The sequence below is a fragment of the Gobio gobio genome (genome assembly GCF_949357685.1).
Source record: "Gobio gobio genome assembly, chromosome: 5".
NCBI lineage: Eukaryota > Metazoa > Chordata > Actinopteri > Cypriniformes > Gobionidae > Gobio > Gobio gobio.
In genome coordinates, this window is record NC_137101.1 from 9,104,270 (window position 1) to 9,117,494 (window position 13,225).

At 35.2% G+C, this 13,225-nt stretch overlaps 1 protein-coding gene across 1 annotated transcript in view; it reads right to left on the reverse strand.

Annotated features, from left to right (window-relative positions):
- Positions 1-13,225, reverse strand: part of erc1b (ELKS/RAB6-interacting/CAST family member 1b) — a 266,460-nt gene that overhangs the window by 178,301 nt on the left and 74,934 nt on the right. Inside the window, exons 9-11 of the mRNA XM_079817695.1 lie at positions 11,297-11,434; positions 7,068-7,208; positions 1,313-1,453 (exon numbers count right to left, since the gene is read on the reverse strand). Of these exons, the coding sequence (XP_079673821.1) occupies positions 1,313-1,453; positions 7,068-7,208; positions 11,297-11,434 (420 nt within the window). The remainder of the gene's footprint in view (positions 1-1,312; positions 1,454-7,067; positions 7,209-11,296; positions 11,435-13,225) is intronic.

The following is a 13,225-nucleotide window of genomic DNA, read 5'->3' on the forward strand; positions in this document are numbered from 1 at the left end:
GCAATGGTAGCTCAGGTAGGTCAAAAAACACATTAAGGGAAGTGTCAGTATAATACAATGTCGGCAATCACAGACATTTTACAGTGTACTATAAAATAAAATGTTATTATCTATAGTACAATAGTATTTTTGCTAAATTTGATATTTTGTTTAATATTTTTATTTAATAATAATGACAATAAAAACCATATCAATCATATTGAATGGGTCAAAAACAGTGGGAATGAAGCCTATGACAACTAATTGACACATTTTTTTCTAACTTGTTTACCCCTAAGGGTGGTAAACCCTTAAAAAAGTAAAAATAACTTTTTTTTTTAAGTTTTAAAACAAAATCACTCAAATCCTTCTAGAATTCTTTCCAAAAAAATTCCTGCACTTTTTCATAATGTAACATATATTAGTTTTTAACAATATCGTGCAGTCCTATTTATGAACATGTTTAGCCATTTCCAAGACCTGAGTGATAGAAGTGAGGTTTAAGCCTTCCGACTAAAAGAGCAGAAAACCGTTCTGCAATTTAAATTGGATCTTACGCAAATCAAAGTGCTTCATCAGAGATTCTTGTAGTGTACAGACGCCCTGAGATACAAAATTCAATAAATAGCTCTGTTCCGAAATCAAGAGAGCTGTCTAGCTAGGCAACATTTTAGGTATCAAAATGATGATACCACATCTTGGCCTGGATTAAAGTCAGCATCACATATATCCTTGTCGCAACTCTTTCCCCAATTGCTAATTTGCTAAGCTAAATGAAGACTTTCAATATGTAAAATGTACTGTAAATAAGCTAATTTCATTCATTACTTTAACATTGATAGAAGAAAAAAAAATTTCTCTCTAAATAAAACTAGACTGATTCACAGAGTATTAAGTGATGTGCATATTAGCTTAGCAAAATGCTAACAATCAACTTTTGCTGAGTATCTTTTCGCACTTACATTTCAGTGACTATTAACATAACTGCTCTGTTGAAGTGTTTAAAATGGCTCAAGTACAATGTTCTGATTCATTTAGAATGCAGCCGTTGAAGGCAGAAGCCTTTGTTGACCGTAGACAGCGAGGTTGCTAGCTAGGGTCTGAAACAGAGCTAATATCTTCCCTCTAGCACTCGACAGAGAAAAACTCTACAGGTAAAGTGCACTTGAGCAAACATTCAGCTCACTGTCATTGTTTTGAGTGTTGTCAGAGTAGCGCTAACGGCTTGCCAGTCACCGTAATGGCTTGTTACGCACTCCTGGCTGCTTAGCTGACGAGACCCGCTGTATTTGCTAGCTGTGATGCTTCAATTGCCTCCAAGTGTCTGGCTCACCTTTTTGAGCTGATTCTCAAGTTTGGTGCATTCCTCCTTCTTCTGCTCAAGAGCGATTTCAAGACTCTTCAGCTTGGAGTCCTTCTTCAGTCCAGAGGAGGCCAGGGACGAGGCGTGCTCCTTCAGGTCCAATAGAGAGGCCTGAGGGCAAGGGAAAGGAAGGTTAAATCAAAGGGCACTTATTGAACAATCTACTCCTGAATGGAGACGATCAGGTTTGGGGGGAGAAAGCGCTAATGAGAAGCAGGAGAAGACTTTGCTAACGTCATGCCACAGTCCCTGATTGCACTGAAACAACCTGAGCACAAACACATGTAAATATGCGGATCAGAACCACAGCCAGCCGTTTCGAGCCAATTTCAACAGCAGGAAGCACGAAGAGCCAAGACACATTGCCATGTGACATTTTTTTTAGTTTTTTTGGAAACACATTTGTACACAAACACAATCAAAAGGATTTAATTCAATGGGATCGGATTGGATAAAAAAAACTGGACCTTATTTCGTACACATTTGAAAGAAAATTTATTTATATAATATCTGCGGCTATGCAGCCCCATGCGCAATAAACTGCGATGCACTGTGTATTCTGACACCTTTCTATCAGAACCAGCATTACCTTCTTGAGCAATTTGAGCTACGTCTGTTTGATCAGACCACACGGGCCAGCCTTCGCTCCCCACGTACATCAATGAGCCTTGGCCACCCATGACCCTGCGCCGGTTCACCACTGTTCCTTCCTTGGACCACTTTTGATAGATACTGACCACTGCAGACCGGGAACACCCCACAAGAGCTGCAGTTTTGGAGATGCACTGACCCAGTCTAGCCATCACAATTTGGCCCTTGTCAAACTCGCTCAAATTTTTCCTGCTTCTAACACATCAACTTTGAAGACAAAATGTTCACTTGCTGCCTAATATATCCCACCCACTAACAGGGGTCATGATGAAGAGATAATCAGTGTTATTCACTTCACCTATCATAATCTTATATATATATATATATATATATATAGGACTTGAAGGGAAAGTTCACCCAAATATGACAATTTTTACTCGCCCTTGTGTCATTCCAAAGCTGTCTCATTGTATAACACTGTAATGAATGGAGATTTTGCTTTCCAGTTTACAAAAGGGTGCAAAAGCATCATAAAAGTGTCTCATTTGTTTCATGCAGTATATTCTGAATCTTCGGAGGTCATACATTAGTAACAGACCAAACTTTTACTTGTTATTCACTCAAAATATTGATGTCTGATTCATGAACAAATCATTATTTTGAATCAGATCTTTTAATAGAATCTTTTGATCAACTTCACAAAACCAGTTTAAATGATTTGTTCATGAATGAGATCCAGTTCACTGACTCACCTAAGATAATTTTAAGATTATCAGTAAAGCCCCATTCACACCACCAGTGACTTTGTCGCTGCATCTTGCTAGTCTCTGAACTCTGAACTTGTTTCGCTTGTCTCTCGTTGCTTGACACACCTACATTCTGTAACCAGCGGTCACTGTCGCTCGAGTTGCCAGCCCTCCAGTGAAAATTAATGGGATCATGTCGCTTTGTTGCAGTGTGTTGCTGGAGGTGTGAATGAGGCTTAAATAGTCACTTCAAGTTCAGTCTGTTTCTCACCCACAGCAATGGATTCAGAATGGCTTTGAATATATAGCACTATAAGTTATACGGACCACTTTACGATACTTTTATAGTGCTTTCATATTGCTTTTTTAAAGGAGGAAAGCTCCAACCTTGGGTGAACTGTTCCTTTAACAGCACACGGTTTTATGAGGAATAATGTGATAAAATATGAAACAAGAGAGCGATTTTGTGTAACAGTAGCGGTTACATCTCAATAGTAATATCACAAATATTGTGAGCCATTATGTACAGGGCTCTGCACATATGCAGTACATCAGCTCTCTGTTTTTTTAAGCCGAGTCCCTCCATCCATGAGGCCTTTCCTGCCGTTTCCGCTTTCAGCCGGAGAGCCCCACAATTTCACACTCGACTGGAGTCCGCGGACCAAAATACACACTTAATGTTCATACTGCCGCCCCACATTCTCTCGCGTTGGTAAAGAAAACAGGAGAGGGGAATGATGGGATGTGCTGGACTCCACACTTTATGATTAGAGTGCGGGAGGGGAGGCTGAAAGAGCTCGGAGCGAAGAGGTCACTGCTCAACAACACAATGCAGGAAAAACAAGGAGAGGGATATAACAGGATGCTGAGCGATGGGAGGCTGCCGCATGCAGCTCAGGACAGCAGTCATGATCCAAGGACACTGACGCTCTGAGCATTACGTGTAGCTAAAGGACATGGCTGGATCCCGTAAAACCTCTCATGATTCCTGGGGCACATTTCACCCCAAAATCAAAAGAAATTCATATTTTACAACAATAAAATTAAGCCCACTTTCACGACTAGTAAGGTGTTTTTCTACAATGCATGTTTCATTGCATATGACCTTTTTTCAGTCAGCATCAAGATTTAAGTTAACATTTAAATTAATGTACACTACCGTTCAAATATGGGTCGATACGATTTTTGTTTTTAATGTTTAATTCGCCTATGCTCACCAAAGCTGCATTTATTTGATCAAAATACAGTAAAAACTGTTGTATTGTAAAATATGATTATAATTTTAAGTTTTCTATTTTAATACATTTAAAAATGTAATTTATTCCTGTGATCAAAGATGAATTTTCAGCATCATCACTCCCATCTTCAGTGTCACAGCTCAAGAAACATTTCTGATTATTATTATCAATGTGGAAAATAGTTGTGCTGCTTAATATTGTTGAGGAAACCATGATGCGTCTTTTTTCAGGAATCTTTGATGGAAAGTTCAAAAGGACAGCATTTATTAGAAATAGATTTGTTTTTGTGATAAGACAACATGCAACAGTTTTTATTGTTACTTTTGAACAACTGTAATAAGCAGCTCTTCAACATACTGTAAAATACTGTACTCTATAAATAAAAGGCAAAAAACAACCACAAAAATGGTTGAGTATATGTCATTGTATTGCAGTTATTGTTATTGTAATACAGTGGAAAAATTCATAAATAAATACTAATCTGAATTAAAGTAAAGGCAAATGTGGTTAATTGTAATTAAAATAACGGCAACGCAAAACACCTTTAAAATCCTCCCCTTTGAATTATTTCATTTCTGCAGACTATAATTTCTTATTTCTCTTTTTGATTCTGGTGTGAAATGTGACTTGGGCATGATTTCATGAGAATTTCTATGGACTTTTGGAAGCAAAGAGAAATGGAAAGGGAAAGGGAAAGAGAAAGAAGCCGATGAGCGGAAGAAGCGACGGGGGTGAGACAGGAAGTGGTTTAGTGGTGGGGATGTGCATCGCCCATGTTCTAGAGGCAGACAGCGGAGAGGAATGCAGAGATCACAGCAAACAAGAATAACCTGAATAATAAAACAGCCACAGACACAGAGCTGCGGGAAAGCTGCTGTACGTGTACACGGCGAACACCATCATTAGAGGGATAGTTCAACCAAAAATTAACATTCGGTCATCACTTACTCACCCTCATGTCGGTCTAGAGTCGTATGACTGTTTTTCTTCCATGGAACACATATGGAGAATTTTTGAATAATGTACTGGTCACTATTTCCATGCAATTACAATGAATGGGGAATGAAGCTTTCATGCTTCAAAAAGGGGGGAAAAAAGCACTATGAAAGCACCATAAAAGTAGTCTGTATGACCTGTACGCTATATCCAAAATTTTCAGAAGCCATATGAAGTCAAAATTTAAGTCCTTATTCCGACTCTAGTGAGCATTTATCAATTATAACTGGATAATTGAGTCAGTGAGTTGAACTTGAGAATTTTTGATTCATTCACACCAGCTTTGTATAACTATTTTAATTTTATTTAAAAAAAATAATAATAATAATAATAATTTATTAAAAAATAAGTAAAATAAAATAAATAAGATAGAATAATAAAATAGAATAATGAAATAAATAAAAAATAAAAATAAAATAAAATAAAAATAAAAAAAAATAAAAAATAAAAATAAAAAAAATAAAAAATAAAATAAAATAAAATAAAATAAAATAAAATAAAATAAAATAAAATAAAATAAAATAAAATAAATAAATAAATAAAATAAAATAAAATAGGCAAGACATATTACAGTAATGAGAATTTTGAGGAAATTAAAGCCCTTAATCCTTCAGTTGAACTTGATAATTTTGGATACATTCAGACCAGTTTTGTGAAAAGGTTGTTTTCAATTAAATGAAATGAAAAATAATAAAATGTTATTAAAATTAAACTTAAATAAAAGACAGAATTATTTAAAAAAAAAATTAAGTGAGAATTTTGAGGAAATATGCTTTAGAATTATGCAAAACATTTAAACAACCCTGTATTTATGGTGCATTTAAGTCCTTTATGAAGCTTAGCATTTTCAGAGAGCTTCTGCGACCAGTACATGTTTTTAATTTCTCCTTTTGTGATCCACGCAAGGAAAAAAAGTCATACAGACTTGGAACAACATAGGGTGAGTAAACGTTGGCCAAAATTTCATTTCATTTATGCTGATGAAAAGGCTACTGGAGAGACGCTATCCAAAATACAAGAAAGTGCAAAAGGAATAAAGAAAGAGAAAAAGGATAGGAGGCAAAAAGGCACAAAAACGGCGAGAGTTGAAGACAGAAAGAGAAATGAGCAGTTGCTCTCTGGGAGGGGCCGTTCCCTCACATTTAGAATCCTCCATTTATCTTCTTGTCGTACACACACACACACACACACACACGACTGACAGTGCTGTGGGTCCAGCATGTCTGTTCTCATCGCTACAGCTCCTCTGGGGTTGTGCGGATGGCTGTGGAATCAGTCTGTCTCTATCAAGCCTGAGCACCTTATCCAACAGTACAATCTAAAGGAAGTGCTTCTAATGCTGTCTGGGATCCGCTTTGACCTCTTTAATCCGCACCTGACACATTATACAGGATTACTGCGTTATAAATGCAAAACCAGCATCTCAACTTATTGCATAATGAATGTGAAACTGCACAAGATGTCAGCTGGACGCCCACCTCTGAGCGGTTTGTTGGCCATGTTTGCTTGTACAGTACAAAAACCTGTAACATGATTTGCAAACCCAAGATTTAATCTACTAATCATGCAGAAACATCAAATATGTGCAAATATTTCACTTTCATTTGAAAAATAAAAATAATGGTTTCACATTGATATGCTTGCATATTGGAAGAGTTTACTTACAGATCTCCTGATAGAAGAGATTTCGTTTAGGATTAAGTTGTGGATTTAGTTGATCATACAGGCCACGATTCATGACTACAATATTTACACCGCAAACACAGACTTCTGTTCACAAATATGCAACCAGATTACACAGATCTCAAAGTATGTTTGCTAGATGACATTGTAGTTTAACGGTCATCAACAGAGTAAATGATGTTGTAGACTAGGTGGTTTTCTAAATAACACAACACATTTTGTATTGTTGCTTTGTGGTTGCTAGGGTGTTTCAAAGGCATTACTTACTGATTACAGTCCAAGGACAAAACATTTTGCTCTCTAGATATGGTTCACCTCACTGCTACAATGTAAATCTATGGCATAGATTTCATTGTCCACCAGGTGTAAATCATTAGAAAAACATGAAAAAATCATCAAATGTGCAGCTTCATACAATTCTGGCGTTAATAAAGTATTAGTTTGTGAGTCCATGCAAACACAAGCGCTCACCTCGCGATCGGACAGGTCTCCCTGCAGTACGCCGACTTTCTCTTTCAGCTCTTTGAGCTCTTTCTTGTTGCTGTCCAGCTCTTCGCTCTTCTCTCTCTCATCTCTATCCCTCTGTTCCTTCAGACGCTCGATAATACGCTCCTACAAACATCACAAACAAGAGAGGACATGTTAAATGTGTGATTTAGAAGCAGAGGGAAAATGAATACTTTACTCAACCTCATGTTTCTGCAAACCCATGTGACTTTCTTTCGTGGTACACAGAATTAGATACTTTGAAGGATCTTAAGCAGGTGAGCTTTCCATTCAGTCCAACAGTTGATGCAAGATCACCAGTGAATAGTTCAATTTCACTTATTTTTCCCTGTTCCTCACACAAAGCTGTCATATGGCTTAAGAAGACTTGGAATAAAGCGTAAACGTCATATGGGCAACTATGAACTGTTGACATATGGAAAACAGCTGCTTGAAGATCCTTAAAAAAAAATACCCTTTGGTGTTCCATGGGAAAAAAAGAACAATACAAAGATTTGCAATGACATGAGTAATAATAGCAAGTAAATAATAACAGACCTAGCACACACTATTCATAGTGAAGTTAGGATATTATATTACTGATATAAAATATTAATATTTATATTAATATATAAAAACTATTATTTACATATTTATGTAATTAATTAGCAAAAAAATATTATTATTACTATACTTAATTGTTTTTTCTTATTCCACTCAATGCTATTAAAAAGTATAATTTAATATGAAAAGTATTTAATTATTTTAAATAAATAATAAACAAGAATCTAGAGCAATAAACTATTATTATTTTAATTGATATTTAAAAATATATAAAAAGAAATAAATAAACATGAATATAGAGCAATAAACAATTATTATTATTATTATTATTATTATTATTATTGTTATTGTTATTAAAAATATATTAAAATAATTTAATATAAATAAATAATAAACAAGAATCTAGAGCAATAAACTATTATTATTTTTATTTAAAAAATATATTACAAAACAAATTCATATAAATAAATAAATAAACAAGAATCTAGAGCAACAAACTATTATAATTTGTATTGAGATTTAAAAAAAATATAAATTATAAATAAACTAAATAAATAAAAACGAATCTAAACCAATAAACTATTATTATTATTATAAAAAAATATATACAAAATATTTACTATAAATAAATAAATAATAAACAAGAATCTAGAGCAATAAACTATTATTATTATTATTTAAAAAAAATAAAATAATGTAATATAATTTAAACAAACAAACAAGCAAACAAACACAAATCTAGTGTAATAACCTATTATTATTATTATTATTAAAAATATATTTTTGAATGAATGAATGGATGAATGAATGAATAAATAAATGAATAAATCAATCAATGAAAGATTGAAGTGCCTTTAAGATTTCTCTTTACTTGTTGGATATCTGTTTTATGAAAGGCTGAACACTATAATAGTACACTTTCTATTCATTTTTCTTTTAAAAGATTAAAGGAAAAAAAGTGGCACACACAAAGAGGAAATGATTTTGTGGTCATGTGCATTCAGTTTGTGTAAGGGATGTAATATTTACCCCGAAAACAAGAGTGGGCCAAAACCTGTCAAAATTTAGAAAGCGCAGGCACACCAATTCCTTAATTCCCAACTTAAGCGTAACTCTGCACGGCTAGTGGAACATATTTGAATGAACATTCGGTGTGCGATCCATTAATCTCACACATGTGTCAACTTTGGCCAGGTGTTGGAGGATTTGGCCACGTCTTCTTTCAGAAAATGGAAGTAACTTTAGTAGAAATGAGTCAGATCTGATGTGAACGGCTACTATGCTGTACAGTACGTGCACTTTAATAACACTGCTTTAATAATTCTGAGAGAGGAAAAAGAGACACAGAGCAATAACGCGAGACAATAAGAGGTCTGAGGAAAGAGTGTTTTGGCGCAGCCTCGCATTCGCAGTCGATGGCCTGTGAAAGAGGACGGCTGGAACCATGGAGAGCATCAGCCTCCAGCACTTTCACACCCGCGCCGGCCAAAACTCACACACCGAGCGGCCGAACCGGACAATAATAATACAGCTCTTTTTTAGGCCCGCACTGCATTTCTCACCGCAAAGGCTGTATTTCACTCTCCCGAGCCGACGTTCCTGGCCGATCCTCGCTGAGCTGTGACATTAAGCATGACCGCTCATCGCTGTGCCAGCTAACTCTCCCCGTGATGCTCAGCACCAGATGCAACCGGGGTTCAGAATGTGGCTCGTACGGCATCCGAGGCATGTGAAATAGAAAACTGCGTGTGTCTAGGTAACTTATGGAAGGAGAGAAACAGTCTGTGTGAGGGGAACGTGGCACAAAAGTGCGTACGTGTACGCCTGTGCTCGAGTATGTGTGTCCACTAAACGAGCCAGAGCTCTCTTTTTCAATATGCAGATGACTGACAAAGTTAATTTCCGGCCCGCGGCTGGGAGGAACGGGAGGCCCAAACCTCGACGCGTGAGGGTATGTGAGCGAGATGAAGTGGGTAAACGCAGAACAGCAGATCGCCGCCAAACGGCGGACATATAAGACAATGCTAATAACCGCCAGGGTTAATTAATTCATATTCATGAGATGGAGTTCAGGGGGCAGGTGGGGTGTGTGTGTGGGGGATATGTTGATTCAGAGAACTGCGTCATCTGGATGTCCGTGACCTGAAACATTCAGCAAACTACGAGAAGGTGTTGGCGAAGACAATCACACATGCGATGTGAGTTGATGAGAAGTGACGGGGATTGACCCGTGGATCCGTACGCTTGCTGGGAGGTCAATCGTAGTGTGAGAATGACTGAGGCCTTACATAAGGGTGTGTGACAGAGCAATCTTCACCGCTGTCACACACACACACACACACAGCTTCTGCTGTATCTGTCACCTGGGAACTCATGCCTCTGAAGGAGAGAACATGCTACTACCATCCATAGTGTAGTTAATAATAATAATAATAATAATAATAATAATAATAATAATAATAATAATAATAATAATAATAATAATAATAATAATAATAATGATAATGATAATAATAATAATAATAATAAACAAATATAATGTATAAATAATAATACATAAAAAGTGTATTAATTTGTACTACTACTACTACTAATAATAATAATAATAATAACAACAACAAACTAAATGCAATATCATAATAAGATGTACTAATAAGATTTATATGAATTAATATTAATTGTCATTAGAAAATATTACTACTAATATAAAATACTACTACTATTAATAAAAATTAAATAAAAAACTAAATGTAATATAATATTTAGCATTAGATTATACATTAATATTAAATAAGAACATTAATAATAATAAAACCAACATTTATTTATTTTATTTAATAACTTACTGTAATATTTATATATTTACTAATAGTATTAGACTATACGTTCATATTAAATAAGAACATTAATAATAATAAAACTAATAACATTTATTAATTTTACTTATATTTACTATTTTATTTTATTATAATTTACTATTACTATGTGTTTATTGTTAATATTATTATTCCTATTATTTAATATGAATGTAATATTTACTAATAATATTAATTTAAACATTAATATTAAATATAAATTTAACATTAATTGAAGTTATACTATTAATGCAAAATAATAAACAATATGTATTTAATATTTACTATTAGTAGATCATACATTCATATAAAAAAATTGTTATGAATTGTAATAAAAATACTAATGTAATATTTATACATTTACTAATGATATTGATCATAAATCCATATTAAATAATATTATTATTAATAACACATATTATTAATAATTATTTCATTATTTTATAATATATTTTATTATCATTTTCTACTATTATTATTAATTATTATAGCTACAATAATTATTCACTCCAGTCAATGTCAGCATTTTTGTTCGGATCCTGCACTTGCCGCAATGCTCTAAACTGGCAACGGATGAGAAAAATACAAAACCAGTACTTTGGTTTCAGTTAATGCTACAATAAAAGATAAGGCGGAGTATAACTGACAGGCACTACATGGGTGAGCATCATGGCAAACAAAATGTTGGTGTCATGACAATCCTAAAACTGCCTATTAGTGTACAACACGACACTGATGGGTTCAGACGGCTGTAAATGAATCTGTGTGTGTGTGAGAGTGTTCGTGGGTGTCCACCTTCTCAGCCAGGGCCTCCTCCAGCGTGGTGAGGGCCGTGTCCGTGTTTGAAGTGTCTGCCTGCAGGGATTTGACGCGCTCCTTTAGACTGGTCATCTGCTTCTCCTTATCCTTCAGCTGCTCCTGCAGGTTCTCAATCTGCACAAAGAGAGAGAGACAGTTTTACGACATCGAACTGATCCAGATGAAGACATATCTATTAAAGCACAATAAACAACATTTACTCACACTTAAGCTCAGAGTAGACTAAGTGAAGCCATTTTTCATTTTATTTTCAGCACTTACAGCATTCCATATGCAACATTAGTAACTGCGGGAGGGACGGATCGGTTAAAAACAATCTATTTTTTTCACTGTTCAGCTGAAAATAAATAATGACCTCATTAGAAGCATATTCAGAACTAATTCTCTTCATAAACTTTCCTTATCTGCGTGCGCGGCTGGCGTGTGCGTGACGCCGGCGCTGATGAATGACACGGGAGAGATGGGCATTTCCACGTTTCGCTCCATTCATCATGTCCCGACAGCTCAATGAAAAGACTGACTGTTCCTGTCCACCGCTTCACATTCAATTAAACGCTGACGGATTTGATAAATAGTTGCCGTTTTTGTTTCTTTTAGCTGCTTTGAAACAACCTGCCGTTGATAGAGCCGCTCTCTTGTGAAAACACATTTTATCAGCAGGCCTACCTCGAGTGTTTAGATTAAAAGTTCTTGGGCTGAACAAGATGAAGAGAAAATATATGGTCTTCGATATGAACGTCATTGTTTTAAGACGTACAATCAAATATTCTGAAATGTTGAAAAAATACGTGTTGTTGCTATGGCCGCAGCCTCACAGCCAATGAGAGTCACAAAATAAATCAAACATGGCATACAATTTTTACATTCATATTTACAATATATCCAAAATGTATCTACATTCAAATATATAATACATAATCAAATAAATCAAATATATAATAAAATTCAAATATTATTGTAAAATTATATAAAACGATTTATTTCAATAACTAGTGACACACACAGACACACATTTTGCTGGGTAGATTACTTACACATTGTAGTCAGTTACTGATTCCAAATTACATGACAAAAATTGTAGTTAGTAACGTAAACCATTGCATTACATATTTAAGGTAATCTGAGTACTTTTGGATTACTTTTAGATTACTTTGACCCAACATCATTTATCACATTTATTTGAAGTGCATTAAATATTACATTATGTCAGGGTTTCCCAGACCGGGGTTTGTAAGTTTAATGAAAAGCTATTAATAAAGGAACACTCCACTTTTTTTGAAAGTAGGCTCATTTTTCCAACTCCCCTAGAGTTAAACAGTTGAGTTTTACGTTTTCGAATCCATTCAGCCGGTAGAACTTTTAGCATAGCTTAGCATAGATCATTGAATCTGATTAGACCGTTAGCATCTCGCTCAAAAAAATGACCAAAGAGTTTTGATATTTCTCCTATTTAAAACTTGACTCTTCGTGTACTAATGCTGCGTTCCAGGCAGGTTTTTGAGCCCGTAAGTTACAACTTCAAACCATGACTCATGGCTTTGTAGCCTTCCAGGCAAAGTCATGCCAAACTGCCTGAGCGTGAGGAATTGTGGTAGCTAGATGTAAACAAAGCATGGCGGACCGTACAAGGCTTATGCTCATTTAATCATTTTTATCACTAAATGTGCTTACTCCTTGCTTATTTGAGGGAAACGACGTAGAAAAACGGCGCATACGACAAGAGAAGCTTTCACTGGTATATGGTTGGAAAAATACGGGTTACGGGTTGCATGGAATCCGGCATAAGACAGACAGAAAATGAAAAGTTGTGATTTTATAGTTTCTAGCCATATCGGCCTAGAAAATGCTAACGGTCTAATCAGATTCAATGATGTATGCTAAACTATGCTAAAAGTTCTACCGGCT